The 24,935-nt window shown below is 35.6% G+C and overlaps 1 protein-coding gene across 1 annotated transcript in view; it reads left to right on the top strand.

The window, feature by feature from the left end:
• The window catches only part of CPNE8 (copine 8), a 226,106-nt gene that overhangs the window by 56,950 nt on the left and 144,221 nt on the right, over window positions 1-24,935 (top strand). The window contains exons 5-6 of the mRNA XM_007090800.3: window positions 8,368-8,407; window positions 23,450-23,526. Coding sequence (XP_007090862.1) covers window positions 8,368-8,407; window positions 23,450-23,526 — 117 coding nt within the window. The remainder of the gene's footprint in view (window positions 1-8,367; window positions 8,408-23,449; window positions 23,527-24,935) is intronic.

The following is a 24,935-nucleotide window of genomic DNA, read 5'->3' as shown; positions in this document are numbered from 1 at the left end:
GTACTCCCATGTCCCCCAGATCTTTGTTTCTCTCAGCCATTTCTTCGTATAGTATATGGATATCTGCCTTCCTTTTATCCCTTTGTGGCCTCATATTGCCAAGGCATAGGATTCTAGAGCCAGACTGCTTGATATTTTTAATATTCTTGTTATTTTGACACTAAATTAAGCAGATCAAAATATTATCGTCAAATTCAACTTCTTGTCCGCAGGGAATCTAGTGTCAGTTTGTAAGATGTTATTTGTTATTGAGTTTTTGTTTCACAGAGGTAAATTGTGGTCATTGTTGAAACATCTGGATATTGTTAAAAGAAAACCTATTGAGAGGGAAAAGTATAACATATGTTATAGCATGTATTTAATAAATTTAAATGATTAAAGAGAGTTTATGAGCATTGCAAGTATTTAAAAATATAAATGTCTTACTTTAAATAGCTGGAAACAATAAAATGTACCAGGCTGTCACAATGTATAGACTTTTTTTGATGAAAGCTATCATCTCTTATTTGAAAAAGTCATCATTTTCTTCTTAATGTAGAAAGTTGTTTACTGTTAACAGTCTTTCTTGTTGTCCCCTAAAATGTGTGCAGTAAAATAACCCACCATGCTTCTGTTTAAAAAAGGAGGATTTTATGCCAGGCCCTTTCCTTCAAGAGTTATAAGAGTTTTCACTATTCATTATATTTATCAAACAAAATTTATTATGGCCTGTTTGGTTTTTATTTTATTGAAACCCCTTCTGAAATAATAAAAATCATACTTAAGAGAAAAAGTAGAATGTAATGGTTTCCTGACCATGTTTATCGTGGAGATTACTCACAGTGATATTATTTAAAAATGACATATAAATCATGTGAATGTGGTTTCATTTTCTCATTGTTCACGGCCTTCATAGCCATTGTTTTTAAGAATTCTCTTTCATATACCAGTGTGGTACTCCCTTAATTTTTTGCCCCTGGTTTTAGACTTAACTTTATCCTAAACCAGCCATTATTTCATGATTCTTGTTCTCTTTATTTCCCTTTCCCTCTCTCTCTCTTTCTTATTCATTTATATTGTTTTCTCTCATTTAAAAATAGTAAATATTGATTATAAATTTTAAATAATGTAGGCATTTAAAAGTGAAAGTTTTGGCGCTTGGGTGGCTCAGTCAGTTAAGCCTCCGACTTCGGCTCAGGTCATGATCTCATGGCTCCTGAGTTCAAATGCCCTGTCGGGCTCTGTGCTGACAACTCAGAGCCTGGAGCCTGCTTCACATTCTGTGTCTCCCTCTCTCTCTGCCCTCCCCCACACGCACTCTGTCTCCTCTCTCTCTCTCCCTCTCTCTCTCTCTCTCAAAAATAAACATGAAAAAAATTTTTTTAACATCAGAGTTTCTTGTTCTTCCAATACCAAAAAAAAAGAGGCCCAAAAAACAAAAAATTCACAAATAACCAAAAATGTACATGACTCAATGTATATACTTGCATATGGGAATCTCAGTATTTTGAAAATCACAAATATTTTCCTATTACTTGCATTTTTCAGATACCTTTTTATGCCATTATGTGTGTGTGTGTGTGTGTGTGTTTCATTCATTTTATGCTGCATAATTTTCATTGTTTGAAAAAACACTATTTATTTAGCCAAACATTTACTGATGGATCCTTTGGCTGGTTCTATTTTTACTATTACATATAATCTTGCAGTGAGTATCCTATTGGGTACATTTCTTATATATTTTTTTCATTTTCAGAATGTAAATTATTCAGAGTCAGATTTTAGGATGAAAAGATGTATGTGGTTTATATACACAATGGAGTACTACGTGGCAATGAGAAAGAATGAAATATGGCCGTTTGTAGCAACGTGGATGGAACTGGAGAGTGTTATGCTAAGTGAAATAAGCCATACAGAGAAAGACAGATGCCATATTTTTTCACTCTTATGTGGATCCTGAGAAACTTAACAGAAACCCATGGGGGAAAGGAAATGGGAAGGAAAAAAAAAAAAGGAGGTTAGAGTGGGAGAGAGCCAAAGCATAAGAGACTCTTAAAAACTGAGAACTGAGGGTTGATGGGGGGTGGGAGGGAGGGGAGGGTGGGTGATGGGTATTGAGGAGGGCATCTTTTGGGATGAGCACTGGGTGTTGTATGGAAACCAATTTGACAATAAATTTCATATATTGAAAAAAAAAAAAAGATGTAGATAGGGGTACTCTTCATGCTAATCTTTGAGACCAACTTAGAAATCTTTTTTATGTTAATTTTTAAAACTTTTAAAAATTTAATAAAATTTAATTTATATTAATTTAATTTTTTATATTTTTATATGAATTTAAATTCATTTTAATTTCATTAAATTAAATTTCATTTTCATATTTTTCATTAAATTAATTTCATTTTCATATTTTATTTTAATTTAAATTCATATAAAAATAAATTTAATTTCTGTCTGTCTCATTGTTTCCCCTTTGTTTTATTTCTTAAAATTTACATATAAGTGAAATCACATGGTATTTGTCTTTCTCTGGTTATTTTGCTTAGCATTATACTCTCTAGCTCCATTGATGTCATTGCAAATGCCAAGGTTTCATTCTTTTTGATGGCTGAGTAATATTCCATTGCATATATACACCACATCTTCTTTAACCATTCATCAATTGATGGACACTAGGGCTCTTGTGTCCATCAATTAGCCAAATAGACATTTTGGCTATTGTAAATAATACTGCTATAAACGTAGGGGTGCATGTGTCCCTTTGAATTAGTATTCTTGTATTCTTTGGGTAAATACCCAGTAGTGCAATTGCTGGATCATGAGGTAGTTCTATTTTTGGCTTTTCTATACTGTTTACCATAGTGGCTGCACCAGTTTGCATTCCCACCATCAGTGCAAGAGGGTTCCTTATTCTCCATATCCTAACCAACCCCTGTTGTTTCTTGTATTGTTGATTTTAGCCATTCTGAGAGGTGTGAGGTGATAACTCATTGTAGTTTTGATTTGCATTTCCCTCATGGTGATGATGAACATCTTTTCATGTGTCTATTGGCCATCTATATGTCATCTTTGCAGAAATAACTGTTCATGTCTTCTCCCCATTTTTAAATTGAATTATTTGTTTTTTGGGTGTTGAGTATGATAGGTTCTTCATAGGTTTTGAATACTATCCTTTTATCAGGTATGTCATTTGCAATATCAGGTATGTCATTTCTCTCATTCCATAGGTTGCCTTTTAGTTTTGTTGATTATTTTCTTTGCTGTGCAGAAGCTTTTTTATTTTGATGTAGTTCCCATGGTTTATTTTTGCCTTGATCCTTGCCTTAGGAGACATACCTAGAAAGAAGTTGCTACGGCTGATGTCAAAGAAGTTACTGCCTGTGTTTTCTTCTAGGATTTTTATGGTTTCAGATTTCACATTTGGTCTTTCATCCATTTTGCATTTATTTTTGTGTGTGGTGTAAGACAGTGGTCCAATTTCATAGTTTTGCCTGTTGCTGTCCAGTTTTCCCAGCACCATTTGTTGAGGAGACTTTTTCCCATTGCGTATTCTTGCATGAGTTGTAGAAGATTAATTGACCATATAATTGTGGGTTTATTTCTGGGTTTTCTATTCTGTTCTATTGATCTGTGTGTCTGTTTTTGTGCCAATAATAAACTGTTTTGATTACTACTGCTTTGTAATATAACTTGAAGTCCAGAACTGTGATGTGTCCAGCTTTCCTTTTCCTTTTCAGGATTGCTTTGGCTATTCAGGGTCTTTTCTGGTTCCATACAAATTTTAGGATTCTTTGTTCTAGTTCTGTGAAAAATGCTGTTTGTATTTTGATGTGGATTGCATTAAATCTGTAGATTGCTTTGGGTAGTATGGGCATTTTAGCAATATTTGTTCTTCTAATCCATGAGCATGGCATATATTTCCATTTCTTTGTTTTGTCTTCTTTCATCAGTGTTTTATAGCTTACAGAGTACAGGTCTTTCACCTGTTTTGTTAGGTTTATTCCTAGGTATCTTATTATTTTTGGTGCAATTGTAAATGGGAATATTTCCTTAATTTCTTTTTTGGTTGCCTCACTGTTGGCCTATAGAAATGCAACAGATTTCTGTACATTGATTTTGTGTCCTGAGACTTTACTGAATTCGTTTATCAGTTCTAGCAGTTTTTGGTGAAGTCTTTCAGGTTTTCTGTATATAGTATCATTACATCTGCAAATAATGAAAGTTTCACTTCTTCCTTACCAATTGGGGTGCCTTTTATTTCTTTCTGTTCTCTGTTGTTGTGGCTAGGACTTCCAGTATTATATTGAATAATAATGGTGAGAGTGGGCATCCCTGTGTTGTTCCTGACCTTAGAGGGAAAACTGAGAGATTTTCCCCATTAAGGATGGTGTTAACTGTGGGTTTTTCATATATGGCCTTTATTATGTTGAGGTATGTTCCCTCTAAGCTTACTTTGTTGAGGGTTTTTTTTTTATCAATAGTTTTTTATCAATACTTTTTTATCAATACTTTTTTATCAGTACTTTGTCAAATACTTTTTCTGCGTCTATTGAAATGATCATATGGTCTTACCCTTTCTTTTATTGATGCAATTTATCAAATTGATCAATTTATGAATATTGAGCCACCCTTGCAACCCAGGCAAAAATCCCACTTGATCATGGTGGCTGATTTTTTTAATGTGTGGTTGGATTCAGTTTGCTAGTATTTTGTTGAGAATTTTTGCATCTGTGTTAATCAGGGATTTTGGCCTGTAGTTCTCTTTGTTGATGGTGTGATTATCTGGTTTTGATATCAGGATAATACTTGCCTCATAGAACAAATTTGGAATTTTACTGTTTTTTGGAATAGTTTAAGAAGAGTAGGTATTAATTCTTCTTTAAAGTTTGGTGGAATTTGCCTTTGAAGCCAAGATCCTATATACTTTGTTCTCTGAGCGCCTTGCCTATGTTTTAGCTCCAATTTTCAGAACCCATTTCTGTTTCATTTTGGTTGCTGTCTGCCAACAGGCTCCTGTCACCATCACAAGCAGCTGCTGCCAGGTGACTGTTTCACCACTGTACCCACTTGGCCCTGGCTTCTTAAGCCCGTGTCCTACTCAGCCTTTATCACTTATATCATAACTGTGGCTATTATAGAATGTCACAAGGGGAATGAAAAGAAAGGAAATAGTGCTTTCAAAAGGATGATAGCAATCAAATGTTTGTTAGAAGACGAATGAGCAAAAATTGAGAGCTGGGCTAGTCATTCTGGAGAGGAAACGAAGGTAAAGAATGATTTGCCTGTATGGAGGCTAACGATTGCATTCTCATCTCTACTGAAGATGAGGCTGTGGAAGCCAATGGGTTTTAAAACGTGTTGAGTGCAAGAAATGTAATTCCACTGAACTCAGTGCTGGTTAGTCTTCAAATATTATGCCTCTTTTAACAGATAGCATTTCAAAAATCACTCTGACAAACTAGTGAGTCCAAATGAGAATGTATTGTGGTAGGGAGGCACCTGATACTTATTTCATGTTTCTAAGCTTTCTTGGTATGCTTAGCATGGACAAGGAAAGGCTTAAAGGTAGGAAGAAGTTAGGGCATTGCTAGAACTTAACACACCTCTCTAGTATTTCATGATAAATGAATGACATTGTTCAACTTCACTGTATGTATTTCAGAGACTTCATAAAAGAAAGCAGGGCTCAATCTCATGACCTTGAGATCATGACCTGAACCAAAATCAAGAGTTGGACACTTAACTGAGTCACCCAGGCGCCCCTAGAACCATCTTATTTTGTTAATCATTATACTCTTCACTTTAAAACTTTAATCTCAAACTTCATAACTCTTCACTTCCTCTCCCATCAGTTGGAGCTATTTTCAGCTACTTGCGGGAGAGCAGAGGGTGGAAAAAGGAAAGGGTAGGTGAGCTGGGAGGCAGAGGTGTGGGTCTCTTATCTTCTGAAGAATCTAGACCTTAAAGGGGACAGATGTCACACATTCTACTTGTTCCTCAGCCCTCAGAAGGCACTTCCTAGGACTGTCAGCTGACATAGTTTTTAATGGCAGCCACAGGCTGGACTTGTAGGCAGTTTCTGTAGCTCAGCAGCGTCTGACTGGGGACTCAGATGCTATCTTTTTCTTCAGGCACCTCAGATTTAGGAGATCCCCTTCACTTGACTTTGGGGAATGGGACGAACCTCCCCTTGCCCCCACAAGGGGTAGGAAATAGCCTGTCACTTTATGAGTAAGTTGTGAAGAAAGGTCTGACTGGCACATCTGAGCTAAGCATATTAGCATCTTTTGTTTTTAGCTTTGGACCTTAGCTGGAATTCCAGAAGTACAGGAAAAACTCTAGTCAACATCTGTTACCTCTAATTGAAAGGTAATCTTTAGGATCAACCCAAATCGGTTACTGCCAATTCAGTAGCAGCTTCAAGTTTGCAAAATTAACATTAGTAAATTTAGGCAGTGGGATGTACCCTTGTAGGTGTAAACTACTTAACTTCCTGCTTGCCAATATGATCTTTCTTAATAAGAGTATGGCATTCAAACATGTAAACGCGCGCACACACACACACACACACACACACTTTAACTATTTAGGATGTGGGGTTTATGTCTGAGGGTAAGGACCAGAGTAGTCTTGATACTTTTAGAAAAGTTAGAAGGAAAAGTCCATTAAAGGAAAACTCACGATAATTTCAAATGCATTATAATCCAACATATTATCTAAAGCCATCAGAACTATGCTGCAAATTACGTATTTTCAAGAGAGTAGCATTCAAAAAGCTTTGTTAAAGGCAATGAAAGAAGATTATATTTGAAGATACTTAAACTTTGTGATGAAAACAAACTCCTTTTCTTTTTGCTTCTTTTAGCACAACTGAACATACCATGTTATTTCTCCCCCGTCCACAGTATACCCTTTATAGAAAACAGTTTCCATGACTGATTCTTGGGAAGGAACCAGCATGGTTATTTTTCACCTTTGATACTGCTGTAGTTGCTAATTTCAATTTTCTCTTTAAAAGTTGTCTTGAATAAGAAAAATTTCTTGAATAAGAATTTTTTTTTTGGTGCTAACCTCTGTAGGTTTTCAGTAGATGTTGGCAGTTTGCTGATTTAAAATTGTAGGTTACAGCTGTTCAGAGTTGATCGGAATGCCCTAATGTGAAGAAGAGTAATTTGTAATTCCTCCAAGGCAGGTATTTGCCTCATACAATTTGAAAGCCAATCTGTGGTAAACATTCTTAGCTGGGGAGTACGTGAACCTCTGCCCAGCATTGGTACACTCAGTGAACTCTGTTTCTTTGCCTTTTATTGATGGAGATGCTTTGTTTCTTTGTAAAAACATTCTTGTTTAGTGAGAGTGAAGGCTTTAATTAATCTTTAAAAAGGCAGTTAATTTTTGGTAGGAAGCTATGGACAAGGAATGTGAAAGGAGTATAATTTGGGAGAAACACTGGAGCCAGTGTTGAATAAGAAAAAAATATTTTCCTATTCAAGACTTCATTTATTTGAGGTTGTTTTGACTGGTAGCAACCTTTCCATTTCTAGAATTTCTTTAAAATGAGAGGTTAAGGTAATAGTGAGTGATGTTTTCCCAGAATCTTTCTAAGAAATCATTTATTTCCAGTACCAACTGGTCAAAATCAGGACCTAACGTAGTACTATATGAATGTATTTATCTTTCGTAAAATATTCGGTTTCCCTAAGTCCAGTGATTGGGGAAAAGTAACGTCTCCTTACTTTAGCCAAATTTCAAAGTCAACAGTAGCATTTAAAATATTAAATAGAAGTGAAAAGGTACACAAACGACAGCCTGTTCCCAGCACCTGCTTGCTTATTGATTGATTGATTGATTTTAAAAGATTTTATATTTTTAAGTAATCTCTACACCCAACATGGGTCTTGAACTCACAGCCCTGAGATTAAGAGTCGCACGTCTCACTGAGCCAGCCACGTGCCCTGAACCTTTTTATTTTTAAATGGTATCCAGAGGAGAGGAATTGCAGTTGTTAGGGAGTTTTAAACAGTTAGGATACTACTGATTCACACAAAAGACAATGGTTTTTGTGTTTTGTTTTACTTTTCAACTTTTTTTTTTTAATGATAGTACGAAAGAGAAGTTTATAACTTTCTTATCAAGCAGCAGAATTAATGACTGAAAATATCAGGACTTCTACTTAGGTTGTGGAAATAAAAGGACTCAGAGATTGTGAATGCTACTATTGGCATATAGACTAAAGATTATAAGAAACTTCTTAATTTGCTAATTTTTCCCTACTGGTATATTTTTGGTTCATTATAATGTTACTTATTTTTTGGGAAAATACTGATATTTTTTCTGTAGCTCTCTATTTTGTGGAAATAATCTGAGTTTCATATTTTAATCTTTTAGGTATGATGTTGACTCAAAGAGCCCCAACCTGTCCAAACATGTAAGTTCACACTTTATGTTTTTAGGATGATTACATAATATAGACCGCAAAATCATAACATATGATTGGTATTTATGTTGATGCATTAATATTAAAGGTATATTCCCATAAGTTTCCATGTAATAATTGTCATAGAAAACAAATAACATTTTTAAAGGATCCTAGAATAGCACGTGAAGGAAATTCTTAAAGCAAAGGTACCTTTAGTGTGTGAAATGGATTAACCTTATTTATTTATATATTTTTAAAAGAAATTCTTTCAGTTCCCTGCAATGTTTGAAATTAATTCAGGTTGAGCAAGATGAAGCCCGTGTCATTTGGAGAGGCTTCGCTTGTGCGAGAATGAGAAGTACTTGGGTGTAGGACAGAGTGATTTGCCATTCTTCAGTCCTTGTGGCTCATTTGTTCAACCATATTTTCTAAGTGCCTCCTCATGCTGGCACCATGTCTGCTTCAGAGGGTACAGTATGAGCAAGATGGACATACAGAGTCTGTCCTCAAGTTCACTTACAGTCTCTTTTTTTCTTTTTGGGTCCTGATCTTCCCTCCTTCTACCTATTCCTCTTTTCTCAAGAGCTCTACTCCCCAGGCCATAACTATTCCCTGGGGATGTTTTTAGGTTCAGGGGCAGCAAAGGCCTCAGAGCTAGGCAGATGCAGAGGTTGAGGTCTGGAGGGAGAGTTAGGTCAAACTAGCAGGAAGAGCTGAATGGGGGTGGAGGGGGTGCTGTTTGAGAACAGCATTCTGAAAGTTTAACCAGGTACCAAGTGGAATCTGAATACATGGATGTAGAATTGGCAGCCGTGTCAGAGTTGAGAGGTGGGAGGCTGGCTGGAGTCATGGTCATGCCCAGAGGGTCAGGCGGGTGAGATTTTTTTCACTTCTCCATTGTTGTAGCCTACTGACTAAAACAGATGGATATGATTTCCAATGTAGTTTGGAGAGGAGGGATGTCTTAATTCAGAGAAGAGAAGACACATGAGAGGTAATCCCAAGCTAAGAGGTTGAGAGGCTGATTTGGGGAAACTAGGAAGCTGGGTATGGTGGTAAAAATCACAATTTACTGTTCCTTTCCTTCATTGTAAAGAAGCTATGATATTTATTTTTGTCATGAAGCAAAGAGCAGAATCATTTGATGAAGGATTCAAAGAATAGTCTTTCTGATTGACTTTTCTACAAATTGAAAGCAAATACTGTAATAAGCTCATCCTCCCCATAAGTAATGCTCATTACCATTGCCATGCTGCCTTCCTGCTCCTCATAAGACTCGGAGCATTGTGGCTGGATATTTAAATTTTATTTGCAAAGCTTTGTGTTGGAAGTTTTCCAAATTCTACTGGAAGAACCAGTAAAATAATTCCATTTTCTGGTAAAAAATTTAGTTTCAAGGAAAGAAAATGCATTATATTTATTTCACATGTAGGTGGTTAATATTAAAGAGATTTAGAAGCATCTCATAAATGTGATGTGTAGCTTGTCCTTGTAGGAGCTACAGCCAAAAACAGGCCTGGAGGGTTGGGATTGAGACAGCAATTTTCTCTATTTCTTTTTCTCTGAGGCTACATATTCTTTGCATTATGACTCTTCTCTGAGCTTCTGTTTCTCTCTGAAAACCAAGTTTCTCTGTTTATTCATCTTTGTGCATGTAGGAAAAATGAACTCCCTAAACTCTTGAGTGGACATAGGCTTTCAAGTGCCCATTCTCCCTGAATATAATTTCTATGTTTCTCAGTTCAAACTACTTTTTAGAGGGCATGATAACTTGGCAGTTAAGGACTTTCCATAGGGTTGGATATTTTGAGGCTGAGTGTGAAGGTGGTAACATGTGGTCCTTACCCAAGTGGTGGCCTTGAATTCAGGGAGAGACTAGTATATGGAATAAGAAGGTACCTCAAACATGATATAACTATATTTTCGTTAAATAATCCATACTGAGGTATGTACCATAGAAGGCATGAATGTACATATCTTTTAAAATATTTTTTTTTGCAGAATAGCTTTTTATATGTTCCATAAGAAAGATTTCGTGTCTTCCTCCTGACATCTTGACTATGCTTCACTCTCGTGCTATCTCCTTTACCACCTTCTTACTGCTGCAGTTCTTTTCAGAGCAGCCTGGGTTTCTCCCATCTTACTCTACTGTGTTCTGGTTTTCATTTCTGCTTGAACTATTCTGACATGGGTTAGAGAAAAATATCTTGGCCTCTCTTCACTTTCTGCTTTACCTGACCTTCCCATTATTTTGGATACAATTGACTGTTCTTAACAAACTCATCTCCTCTTAATTCCACAGAAATGTCTCCCTCACTTCTTTTCTTACTTCTTTGTTTACTCATTATCTATCCTTTTTCAGTTTCTCTTCCTCCTCCTCTCCCTTATTATTGGTTTTTCCTGGTTTTGTTTTCCATTGTCATCTCATCTCAATAAGCTCTCCTTGGGAAATCTCAGCCATTTCCATGCCTTACCCTGATGACTCCCAAGTGTCTATCTCTCTTTGTACCTTAGCAAAAACAAGTTTCCAACTGCTTGTTAGCTAGTCTGCAGAAGCCTAAAACTCAAATTATCAAGAATGTATGACCTCTTCCATTCTGTTGTTGGTCCTCTGCTTGTATTTTCTATCTTGAGAATTATCATCATCACGGTATACTAAGTTAGAAAACGTGGATGTATCGTTAACCTCTTTCTGTCGCACATACCACATCTTGTGAGCTATAAATCCTGTTCATTATAATGAAGTATTATTTCTCTTCTGTCTTCTTTCCTTTCTTACTGTTACTTAATTCAGATTCTCATCACCTTTCTCCCAAAGTATTGCATAGCTTCCTATAGTTCCTGTGGTTCATATTACCTCACATTTTAATGTATTTGTTTACAGTAGTCTCTGTATTATATTTTTTAATATTAAGCAGTCAGTACAAATTAGTTAATAAGTGCCTGAGCTTACAACTGGATGAAGCATGTCAGATGAGGAAGGAAATGTGTTTTGGAATTGTGATATGAATTGTTAGAAATTAGTGTCCCGAATTTCTGTTAGAAATTAACAACAAAAGCCCTTGCTATTTGAAAGCATCCAAGTACAGATTTTATAACTCATTCAACCCAAAATGAGTTCAGGAGCGATTTAGATTAGAGAAGCCAATAAACAAACTAGGTCTACTCCCTGAGGATACAGTTGTTTAAAAGTGTGATTGTCGACCTGCCAACTTTGCAAAGTGAAATGAAAACTGGAACCTTTTAGGAAAGACTGCTAAGTGCGTGGGTTTGCATGTGGAGTGCAGACACTTACCTTTTACAAAGGGGATTTGGTAGCAAGAGAGACTCCTTGAGTTAACAATAATAAAATCTTTTTTTTTTCCTATTCTCATTTCTGATAATTTTGACAGAAACCCATTTCGGGATGACTTTATTTGATTTCCAATATTCAGGGATCTTGGGTCAAATTCTTAAATTTTTGGTACTAGTAGGGAAAATAGAGATATAATATAGCATTGTACCTTAGATTCCTAATACTGCAAATGAATACAGGGTGAATGGATACAGGATCGGTATACTTTTAACTGATTTTATTTATTTATTTATTTATTTATTTATATTTTTTATTAAAAAATTTTTTTACACATTTATTTTTGAGAGACAGAGCACAAGTGGGGGAGGGGCAGAGAGAGAGGGAGACACAGAATCCGAAGCAGGCTCCAGGCTCCGAGCTGTCAGCACAGAGCCCGACGCGGGGCTCGAACTCACTGACTGCGAGATCATGACCTGAGCCGAAGTCAGATGCTCAAATGACTGAGCCACCCATGAGCCCCTATTTTTTTTTTTTATTTAATGTTTATTTATTTTTGAGAGAGACAGAGACAGAGTGTGAGCAGGGTAGGGGCAGAGAGAGAGGGAGACACAGAATCCAGAGCTGTCAGCACAAAGCCCGACGTGGGGCTTGAACCCTCCAGCCCACGAACCGTGAGATCATGACCTGAGCTGGAGTCAGACGCTCAACCGACTGAGCCACCTGGTCGCCCCTTAACTGATTTTATTCATGGTAGGAAAGTTTGTAGTGGAGAAACATGCACCAGAAACATTACATGATGCAGGCACTGGAATCCAGGGACATTTTCCTTAAGAGGTTTTATCCATTTTATGATTTTCTAGGGAAATTAGTAAAATATTAGCCCCCCCAAAGTGTTAGATCCTGTGAACAAAATCTGACATTTTGAATTCCAGTTTTGTTCTCTAAGTTGCTGTCGAGCCCACTCATCTTAATGCCATTAGCAGAACTGCGTAGCATACTTTCATTTGAATAATTTAATTTCACCAGCCAAATCATTAATGAAAAGATTAATAACAGGCCCATAATTGGTGTATCTAGGATTCTGCTTGGCGCTCTAGACCAGATGACATCAAAACTGTACTTTGTGTACTAAATTTCCATACACACCAGGCAATCCAAAACGCATTTTTCCATTTGGATGATCTTGGAAGGTACCTGCTAAAATTTTTGTTTAGACATGTTAATAGCTCATTGGATTATTTGGGCCATGAAATACCAGCCTTCAGTGAGGGTGTGTATGTTCTTTAGTATATTTTCTAAATATCATATATGTATAAACTTCCACATGTAGATCAGTTGTTTTGAAAATTTCATTTGAAAGATAATTGTTTGGACCATGAAGTGCATTTTCTCATAGAAAGTGGGGTAATATTTTTCTCATCAGAAGAAAAACCAATTTAACCCATATATAACTGAACCAAATTCTAATGTATTTTCTTAAAATCAGGCAAACAATAAATATATTTAAGTGCTGTTCAAGTGCTCAGTAATGTAGCAGTGTAGAAGACAAACAAGGACCCCCTGTCCTAAAACAGCTTACATTTTGGAGTTGGGGAAGTGGAAGGGGCAAGATTTATTTAATAGAAACAAATGCAAAATGATTAAGATAACTTACTTCTTTATACACTTAAAAGAAATTGATAGTGAGAAACAGTGACTGATGAAGAATGCTAGCTAGAAGCTTAGGTTCCTCTCAACCAGGTGGAGTGATTCTGCACAAGTTCTCATCCTGGGTATACTTATGCAAAGAGAAGAAGGGAACTACTGATAATCTAGAGAAAGAGCATTCCAGGTAAAAGCAACAGCAATGCAAGGACCTTGAGTCAGGAAAATATTTGGAATGTTGATGTGACTGAAGATAGCTACCATATATGGGATTTTGTGAATGATAAGGAGAGCAGAATGAAATAGATTGAAAAGGTACACAGAATTCAGATGATGCAGAGATTTGTAGGCCATGGCTTCAAAAAAAGTTTAATGAATTTCACCGGAAGATGATTTATACATTTAAATAACAACTGACAGCTGAAGTGGAGAATGGGGCTGGGAAGCAAGACTGAAATTAAGGAAACTGTTGGAGGAGAACATGACTGGTTTACCTGTGAACTGGATCTGGTCACTCCCTTCCCTGTCCTTGAAAAGTATGTTCTGCCCACTGGCCTGTTTCATAGACATAGTCTGAGAGAGTAATGGATGTTGAGACCATCTGGACTGAATGTATGACTGAACCCCATTAAGGCCTCTGTAAAAAAGTTGTGATTCTGGCAGGCAAGTGTGGAGATCTACTCATCTTGCAGCCATCCAAGACAGCCTCATAATGTAAGTTCCCTTGCTTATTAAACCTGCCACCTACCAGTCTGGAGGGACCTGCCTTTTTTCTTCAGTCTTTCCTTGCCCTCTAGGTATGGGTGCCAGTTTCAGATTTTACCCGGGGAACTCCCCTGGTGGTGACCCAAAAGAGACCAACTGTAAGGCTATTGTGATTTGGCTAAATGAATAGTATTTGGTGGGTATAGCCCTTGAAGGGCTAAGAAGTGGTCAGTTTTGGAATATGTTTTGGTGATATTATTGCTGATGAATTGGATTTCAGGTGAGAACATAAGAAAATAATTTAGAATGACTCTTACGTTACTGGCGAAGAGCCACTGAATAAATGGTGTTTAGTTTATTGCGAGGGGTACATCATGGAGGAAGAGATTGAGGTGGTGGGGTGAGATTGGAGAACTCAGTGTTCAGAATGGGTTTATGTTGTTTGAGACCCCAATAAGCATCCAACTGGAGATATTGACTAGGCCATATCTGGAGAATAGAAAGATGGTTTTGCAAATCATCAGCCTATAGAGTTGGAACTCATTAAAGTTACCTTAAAAAATATATATATATATGTTTTTATATTTTATATATATATATATATTTATATTTTATATATATATATATATATATATATATATATGCCTGAAAAAAATATAAATGGAGAAGAAAATAGAATTTAAATTAGAAATTTTGGTGAACTGAAGCATTTAGAAATTTGAGGGAAGAATATTAGCCAGAATTCGCATTTTTAGAAGCTGGTCAGAACATGTTACTTTTCAATTCAAACCCTTCAGTGGCCTCCCTCTGCACTCAGGATAGAATTCACGGTCCTTCGGGTGAAGAACCAGACTCCTGGTTCTCTCTTTAATTCTTTTCCTTGCTCATTCTGTTCCAGGTCCACTGGCCATCTTGCTTTTCCTTGAATGCCCAAGTATATTCTTGTTTCAGAAACTTTGTTTTTGCTTTTCCTCCAGCCTGGAATGTTTTTATGCCAAATATTCACATGGTTCTTTTTCTTACATTATTTAAATCTCTACTAAATTGTCGCTTCCTGAGAGGCCTTTGCAGTAATAACTTTCTTTTTCTATAAACATGCTTTCAGGCCCTTACTAGATGATGAGAGCTAGCTTTTTAAGCATATTCAAGCTAAAGTATTAATGACTGATGTTTTATAAATGAATTATGTTTCCATTTGCATTTCCAGTAAGGGCTTGTAGAATCTTAGACTTTAAGAGACAATGCCTGAATTAGGTCTGATGACAGTATCTTCAGCACTCATTAAGTTATATTAGGTGTGATTGTTTGCATGCAAAGCTGGCCCTTATTTCGAATTCAATATTTAATAATGATTTTGAATGATAGTATTACATTATATTTAATACTATTATCTAGTATCGGATAATGCTATATTATATTTCATATTATTTAATAATAAGTAGTAGTAAGTTTTCTAGTTATTTGGCCTGTCAACTGTCTTACCATGACTACCAGCAGAGAGAATATTTAACTTACTTTCTGTAAGCATATTACACTTCTCGCTTCTTTGCTAATGAGAACAAACATAAAGTGATATGCCCCCAAAAGGTAAATATTTTCCATAGGTTTATCTCTGAATAGTATAGCTTTATTTTGTAGTCTCTATATAGCATGGTTTTCAATTAGTTAAATATATATGTTGCGAATAATTTTAAAAATTTGTTAATTTAGCTCAGTGGCCATCCCTCATTGTTGAAAGCTTAATTTTCATTCAGTGGCTTACTGCTTTCATTTGGAGTCTTAACAAACAAAAACTATTTTTAAAATCAACATTTGTGCTGAGATAAAAGAAATACATTCAACTTTAGAGTATAATTTTGAAACTGTATTTGTAATTTAACCATTGATGTCTAAGTTTAGAAATTTTATTAATCTCTTGGAGGTAGAATAGCATTTTTGAATTATAGGTGGATCTATCCATTAAATAGACAAATCCCTGCCTTAAAAAAGTTGTATTATTATGTTAAAACGTGACAAATTGTTTCTTCCAAAATATTGAATCCAATTGTTTCATGTTGAGTTTGCCTTATTTTCAAAATAGCATATAGATGTGCTAACAACCTTAAAGAAAGTAGAAGTCATTATTGGGGAATGGAAGCACCTATATTTGATTATTATAAATGATTGCCATATTAGCATAATATAACTAAGTCACACCTCAGTCTTTATAGTTGATGTGATTAGGATGAATTAAATAGAGAGGTAGTCAGCAATATTAGCAGGGAATACCAGCAATAAAATAGATAATGCCAACAATAAAATTTCACAGGTAATATAAGCTTTCCTCATTAATTTTTTCTGCAATGGTTAAAATATTGTAAAAGCAAAATATTTTGTATTACTTTATCTTGCTCTTAGTGGCTTAGCATGAATATGCTTAATATGAGTTAAATGATCACAAAATGGGTATGAGTAATAAATGGAGGCAAATAGTCTATCTTATCAACAAATAGAATGATTAACTACTGAACAGTTGACTGCACCCAATTACTGTGCTGTGTTAAAACTTAGCTATCATAAATCAGTTTAATGTCTTTTCATCTAAATTATCTATTAATTAGAGATATTATATTTTCAGATGTTCCTTGATCACATCATAAAATAGGAAAGCCATTTACAGACTATCTTTATAAACTTTTAGGAGAAAGATGCCACGCTTTTGAGTGCTTATGAAATTGTTTATGATGATGCTGATGATCAACTACAGTTGACTGGTTTTGTGATAGTGTAGAAATCAGAAATTTCACTTACCATGAAGGCCTCCTGGTTCACTATACCATTGTTTTAAAAATGTCATTCTTTTACATATGTATGTTTATATGTATACTACTTACCATGTAAGATAAGTTAGTGTATAAGGCACTTTAGGATTTTATAATGACACTTAATATGGGTATTTGAATTGGCTATGAGTGTAAAGGGGATATAAAAATACTTTATCCAGGTAATTATAGTATCTGCAGTACTGGAATCTAGTAGTCAGGGATAAGTTTTAAGTACATAGTAATATCCTTTTAACCCCAGGGAGGTAGGGAGGAGAAGAGAAGCATATATTTATTAGATGCTTACCATGTTCAAGTATCTGTTCTAAGGGCTTTGCATATATTATCTGCGTATATAATCTTATTAAGTACCTTGCATATGATATCTTATTTAATCCTCCCAATAATTTATATATAGGCATTATTCATTATCTCTATTCTATAGGTCAGGATATCGAGACATAGAGTCATTAGTAAATGATTCAGCCAGAATATAAACACAAACAGTATAGACATTCATAATTCTCACTCTTAAGGAATATGTTATACTGTTTTGCTAAATAAATAAATAAATAAATAAATAAATAAATAAAAAAGATCTTTTATAAAGGATGTATCAGAATTTATACTGGTACCTAGCAAGCAAGCAAATAAACCAACAAAACAAGTTCATTTATTGCAAAGTAAGTTACCTTATTAATATGTGTGGAATTATTAAAGTACATAGCATTAATGTAATTTTTATGAATATAGATAAGTAGCTAGCTACAGTATAATATGAAATGTAGTGGAGGAATTGATCAGTAAAAATTGGTATGAAAAAATAATGAAGTAATAAGTTTGAAGGAATTAGAATATTTTGCTCATGCATGCAATTAAAGGAGACGCTCTTCTGAATGTTAAAAAGAAAAAGAAGAGAAATACAGTTGACCCTTGAACAATATGGGGTTTAAGGGTCCCAACCTCCACAATAGTCAAAAATCTGTGTATAATTTTTGACCCCCCCAAAACTTAACTGCTAATAGCCTACTGTTGACCAGAAGCCTTACTGATAACATAATCAATTAATACCTATTTTGTGTGTTATATGTATTATATACCCTAATCTTACAATCAAGGAAGCTATAGAAATAAGAAAATCATAAGGAAGAGAAAATGAATTATAGTACTATACTGTATACACTGAAAAAAAAAATCCACATATAAGTGCAACCGCACAGTTTAAACTATCATGTTGTTCAAGAGTCAACTGTGTATTTGTATAATAATCAGCTAGACTCTGATAGTATAGCAGTGTTTCCTTGGATTTTTGTCTGCATTGTATTAGTAATAAAACTAGATTTAAGTAGTTATAGGAGTAATCCAAAGACTCCTTCTGATGTGCTGATAACTTTTTAACTACCTATGTAACACAAAACTCATTGTTATATTGCTTTGTGTGCTATGCTTTCTGCTTTTTTCTTGTTTACTTTACTTTGCACTGCTAGATATTTCAGATTTAATACCAGCATATTGTATTCAGGGCGATATTGGGATATATTCAGGGTAATATTGGTAGAATGCATCCTATATACTAACAACATGTATTTATGTATGTTTAAATAGATTTCAAAACTAAGTTCTATCTGTGTATTATTTAGATTATAAAATAATAATTAAATTTGGCAAATATTTATTAATCTCTTGGCCATTTGAGGGAAAGCACAATAGTTAATATGGCTGAATAAATGGAAGCATTTCTCAATTGCCAGACACCGTGAACTAGATTTGGTCTATGTGTGTGTTAAAGCTGTGGAAACATGCCTGGATTTATTACTGGAAGTTCTATTTTAATGTAATTCTAATGACTCATCAACTGGAACACAACACCATAGTAAGAAACAGTAAAGCAGTTTGTGTTAAAGGTAATTTTTATTTCTATCTTTATCTAACTACAGACCACAATATCTAAAAATAGCCATTAAAGGACACATGTATTCTGTTACCATACTGTGTAAAATGCATAGAAAATGTGAAGCATTGAGATGAGTAAAAAATAAAGATTCAGTAGAAATTTCCAGCGCAAGGAGTAGTTAGTTGACAAACACTGTATGCTGATTTTTTCACTGTGAGTAGTAAATGTGTTGCTTGATAAGGAGTACGGAAGCACAGACAGATTAAAGGAACTACAAAAATGCTATAAATATTTAGGGCAAAGTGTGCAATAGCTATAGAGATAGTGTGTACAGATGAATGCCATAGCTTTTTGGTATACATTTTATTATTTTAATTTCCTTTTTGTTCATCACTGATGGTATTTGTGTGTTCTCCGTTTGCTAATATGTCTTCTCTCATAAGGATATGCTCAGTACTTCAGTTCTGTTTTCTTGAGTAATGACAGCACAGAACAGCTTTTGGTGAGACTTGGCCATATCCATTTAACATGTAGTATGCACAGCTATCTATCAGTATTAATATTTTTTAGAAAAGAGTTCCAGAATCCCCCCATGCTTTTCACTGCTAACGCAGAACAATGATCTATTCCAAATCTTTAGTAGTCAGCACTTTCTGCCATGAGACTTAGAGAAATTTAGGTTGTTTTTTTTTTTTTTAACCCATAAACATACCTGTAAAGTCTCTTTTGAAATTGGGAAAGACATGTTGCTACTAAGGATATTTAATTTAAATATGTCCAGGCTGTACCTTAAGTACTTTCTAATTACTCAGAACCAAAATTTAAAATGATTTGCACTTTCATGAAGGTGTTGTAACTGAACTAATGTGAATTTGCTCCTTGGTGAGTCACCAAGGTGGAGATAACACCAGATGGAGTTGTCACACAAAGGAATCAATTTGCAGCAAATAAGGAGATCATGGGGAATAACTTCCAAAGCCCTGACTCTCCGAGCAAGAGTGGGTGGATTCTTTTACTTAGGGTTAGGATGAATATTTAGAAAGGGGAACCCTGTCATCATATGTAGAGGTGGGCATAAGGTTGCATGTTCACCTTAAGAAAACATGCCTATACATATATTGTATGTTATGTTAATGAGGCTTGTGTTCCTTCTTGGACAGATAATTTAGCATTATATTGAAGTAGGAATAACTGTCCTTCACTCCATAGTCCGTCTGTGCAGGTATGAGTCTGTGGTTGAGCTCAAACTGATCTGGGTGGTCTGGGCCTCTGGAACTCTTTGCCAAGCCAGTCGTTATAGCTTAAGGGGTAGTTTCAGTTTCCATCATGGGATGCTGTGCCCGTTGGGCCTTTTGCCTGAGTTGAGTAATAGATAAACTGGAAAGAACTTAAGGAAAAACATGGGACCCAAAGGTCATTGGGTACAGACAGGTGAGCAATACAGGTCATGTCTTGGGTTTAGCTGGTGATGATGTCATTCTGGAAGCCACCAAATTTCAGATCCAGAGTATTTTCTGTCCCTCCCTTCTTGTCCCCACTGTCCCCCTCACCATCCTCATCATGTGCAAGGATAGTTTACACCAAATCCTGTCACTCTGCTCTGCACTGTTTCCTACCACTTGCTACAACTTCAGTTTGGGTCTTAACACTTGGCTTCTTATTAACTACTATAGCCTGATTGATCCAGATTGCAGATTTTACCTCATTTGTCAGTCCATTCTTCACACTGGTACCCGAGTAATCTGAATGTACTGTTCTAATGGTGCCCCTGCATTGCTAAAAGACTTCCAGTTGCTTCTGATTATCCTACGACAACTTCCTTGTTTGTTTGTTTTTGACCGGCCAACTGGACCTTCTACAGTCTGACTTGGCTCTTCATCTTCAATTCTCCCCTTTACTTGAAGCCCATTCTTTTCTTATTACATTCTTGCCTGTAACTCTGATCTGTTCTCTAGGATTATGTAAGGGAGGAAAAATAATTCTCCCTCTACCCTTCTTATTAGCCTCTGTAATAAAAAAGACGATTAATAGGAGAAAAACAAATGAAAGTTTAATAACATGCTATACCTCCTGTATACATGGGAGATACTAAGGAAAATGGAGTAACTCCCTGAAATGGCCCAAGCCTTATACCATCTCTAACTAAAGACAAAAAATGTTGGTGAGTGGGGAAGCGTTATGGGAGGTTTTCAGGCAAAGCATTTTAAAGAGGGCATAGTTTATGCAGATTTAAGTCTCTGCCTTCTCCACTGAGAAGAGATTTAGTAACCCCCTTCATCCTAGTACAGTGAGGAAGACAGCCTTAGAAATGGAAATTTTTCTTATAAATGTAAATGTCTCCTGCAAAAGGCTAACTTCTAACCTGGTTTTCTGAGCTTCCCCCATGTCTGCTATTTCTGAAAAATAATTAGCCTAAAATAATCCTTATGCCAGGGCACCCAGGTGGTTCGGTCGGCTAAGCATTGGACTCTTGATTTTGGCTCAGGACATGATCTCACAGTTGGTAGGATCGAGCCCTGTCAGGCTCTGCACTGACAACATGGAGCCTGCTTGGGATTCTCTCTCTCCCTCTCTCTCTCTCTCTCTCTCTCTGCCCCTTCCTTGATAGCACTTTCTCTCTCAAAGTAAATACATAAACATTAAAAAAATAATAATCCTTATGGCAAAGAGATATTTTTGGGTAGCCAATTCTCTTCTCTTTTAACTGGAATTGTAACTGTACTCAAGGAGTTCACTGCCTGGAGTGCATTAAATTGAACACAACCGAAGGAAGTGTTGAAAGCAAAGAACTTTTTATTACTTTTCACAAGTAAGGAGCTGGAGGCAGCTCTCAAAGCACTGTCTGTCCCTGAAGTTAGTACAGGAAGCTTTTATCCAGTGTATTAGGGGGTGGGATCAGGGAGCTTGCATATGCATTACATATACATTAAGGAGTTATACGTATTCTATTATTAGGCACTTGGGTTCAATTCCATATGCCTAGAATGTCACCATGCTAGTACATGCACCTATGTTCAAACAACAGGTGGAAAAATAGGCGGAAAAATCTCATTTATAGGAGGGGATCCTAGTTTTGTAATGAGCTAAAGGTAACTAACTGCAGGACAACTTAGGTGAGGGGTGGGGTGCGGGAACTTCTGCAGGTCCTCAACTCCAAAATGGCTCAGACTGACTCAGCTGGTTCCTGTAAGGGTCTGTAAGGGGTTATCAGGTGAAAGAAGCACCTACCAAGGGACTAACAGGTGAAACACCTTACTGGGTATCTGTTGGGAACTGCTGGTTTTTGCAAAGCGAAACACACTCCTTCCCTGCTTTTGTCCTTTCCCCCTCCTCCCTTCTCCTGATAACTTTCAGCCCTTTGATCTGAGTAACTTCCCATTGTATCCTAGCTAACAGAATATCCAACTCTCTTCTCTCCATGATCTGATTTCTACTTGGCTCTCAAGGCTTACTGCCTTTGGGAAATATTACCCTGCTATCCTAGTCTCCAGCATGGACTTCTTCATCAGACTCAGAACACTCTCTCCTTTTACTTTTTAGAACTGCATACATAGCTTTTACTTGCTAGGCATTTAAAATTTTTACTTATTAAAAACTTTGAATATTTTGTTTCTTCATTCCTGTCCATCCTTCTTAGGGCTTCCCATGGGCCAGTTCTCTACAATTTAGGGAGATCTTCCACCTTCTCTTTTAGGACAGATTGAAATCCTATACAAGCTAAACTAGAGTGTGTGTCTCTCTCTGAAATACTTCCATATTTTCTTGATTCAACACACCCAGATGATGTTGGAACTCTTATTTTATTGGCATGTGAAATTGCATTGTGTTTATGATATTTAAATTCTTAGGCAGCATATTAATCTGGAATCAGAACATCTGGGTTAGTCTGCTATTTCTGACTGCTCAGACCATGAAAGAAATCAACCTCCTGTATGATTAGGATTTTCTTTATAGGTGAAACAAAGATCAATAACAGATTTTTCATTGTGCAAGGTTATTCTGAGTCTTGAAAATAAGTATAAGATTGTACTTGAAATAAGGTACATCTAGTTTGTACATTGTAATGAACTTTACAATGTATTACACTTAACCTATTTTTAGGTATGTAACATATGCTAATATTAACTCATGTAATATTAACTCGTTCCTCCTCAAAACAATGGTGAGGGGAACTAGTACAGGTTAGCAATGAGGAAACTGGAGAGCTTAATTAATTGCCCAGTCCCAGGTAATGAGTGTCAGTAGTGGAACAGACACCTGGCTGTGTGGCTTCGGACCCCCTCTGTAGCCACCTCACATAGCCTGTGTGTAGGTAACGCTGAGTATTGTTAACCCCCTCTGCTCTGTGTTTTCACAGTCTACCTCCTCAGCCCAAAGCTTACTAGTTTCAGAGATATCCAAAGCCAACTGTGGATTCAAATCCTGGAACTTCTTTCCACTGTTGTTGTAATTTCAAGAAGAAAAAGAAAGTAAAAGCGGTTTCCCGGTTACTTGCATTAACAAGCTAGCTGCGATAAAAGGACAAAAGGCTTTGCCAGTTTGCAGGAAAATCACATGCTAAAATTCATGCTTGTTGAGCTCATTTTATTCATTATTGGGAGTCGGGGAATTGAGTATTTCAGCAATGAAACCAATACAGATATGATGTACAAAATATGTAGTGTAAAGACAGCTTGAGAACTTATGAGCTTTAATCCTTTTATCTATTTTAGGACTTTCTGGGACAAGTGTTTTGTACATTGGGGGAGATTGTTGGTTCTCAGGGAAGTCGCCTGGAAAAGCCAATAGTGTAAGTATTTTTTAATGCAGACAATGAAATGTTAACTCTTCAGTTTTTATTTTGGTAGTTTGGAATTGGTAAATATGTGGTTGTAGACCAAAAGTGGGTTTAAAAATCTTCCTGAGTTTTTTCTTCTAACAAAATAACAAAAAAATGTTTGTAAAGAATCATTTATATTTTAGCTGTCATATGCCCTGCTGCAGAATGTTCACAAAATGAAAGGAGGAGACTTAAAAAAGCAAATGTATTGTTTTCTGTTTGGTTATAGTATTAATTCTTCTGTTTTTAAGAATTAAACATTTTGAAAAAGATATTTTCCTCCTTTGGGCTAGGGACTATATGTAGCACCATTTTTCATACCATATGTTTAATAAATGCATTTCTACTGATTGAGATTGTAATAATAATTTTTACTACAAAATTGGGTGAAAAAGAAAGTAAGTGTATAAAGATTAAGAGAAGATGGTATCTCAGAATTATGTATTCTTCCTTCACTTTCAGTCACTGGGATCATATTTCATTTTCAATTTCAGATCAATTGCATGGGATGATCCTATTTTTCTCCAGTTCCAAATAAGACAGCAAACTAACTCCAGATATTTCTCCTAAATCTTCCCCCTTACTATCCTCCTTCTTCCTACCCTCACCCAATCTCAATTATTTGGATTCATTTAACCGTTCATAAAAATCAGATGATTTAGTAAGAATACTGAGAAAATTGCAGAACTAACCACAATATCAAAAGGTTTGGGAAATTTGGAAGTCAGATTCTTTTAAGAATCTCAAACTCATAAAATAAATTTGTCAAAACTTTCCAAAATTATTCACCTTTGACATCCAAATACTTAAATGTCCAAGGGCATCATTCTCACAGTATCTGTATAAAATTGAACTTTATGTTTAGTGTATTCTTTTCAGGTTAATAAGAAATCTATGAATTCTCACTTCTCACTTATTAACTTATTACTTAGTGCCAGTTTGAAGACTTTTGCATATCAACTATCTTTTTTAACATTCTTTCATGTATAATTTTTTTTATCTTTGTAGGATTTGTAAGCTTATAATTCAGATATGTTTATGCTCACTTTAATATGTCAGTAAAAAGTAATCTGTAAGACAAATGCAGATAATTTTATTAAGCATATATAATTGTTACTGTATTGTTGAGTCTAATGATTTAGGCCCATGAAAATTCTTGGAAGGTCACTGAATCACCCTTTTTACTGAAAAATGAATCAATAACATACACAATGCTACCTCAGAGGTGCCTTTAATATTCTTTGAGAGAAAACAAAAGCAATTAAAATAGAGAATTTTTATTTCAGTGTAACAGAATAGAGATTTTTATAGGACTTGCACTCATATTTTTAAATTGATCATTTTACTGGTTATTTTTATCTGGTGTTATTTTCTCCATA

This window comes from Panthera tigris, chromosome B4 (genome assembly GCF_018350195.1).
Source record: "Panthera tigris isolate Pti1 chromosome B4, P.tigris_Pti1_mat1.1, whole genome shotgun sequence".
In the NCBI taxonomy this organism is placed as follows: domain Eukaryota; kingdom Metazoa; phylum Chordata; class Mammalia; order Carnivora; family Felidae; genus Panthera; species Panthera tigris.
This window is presented reverse-complemented; position numbering and strand designations above follow the sequence as displayed.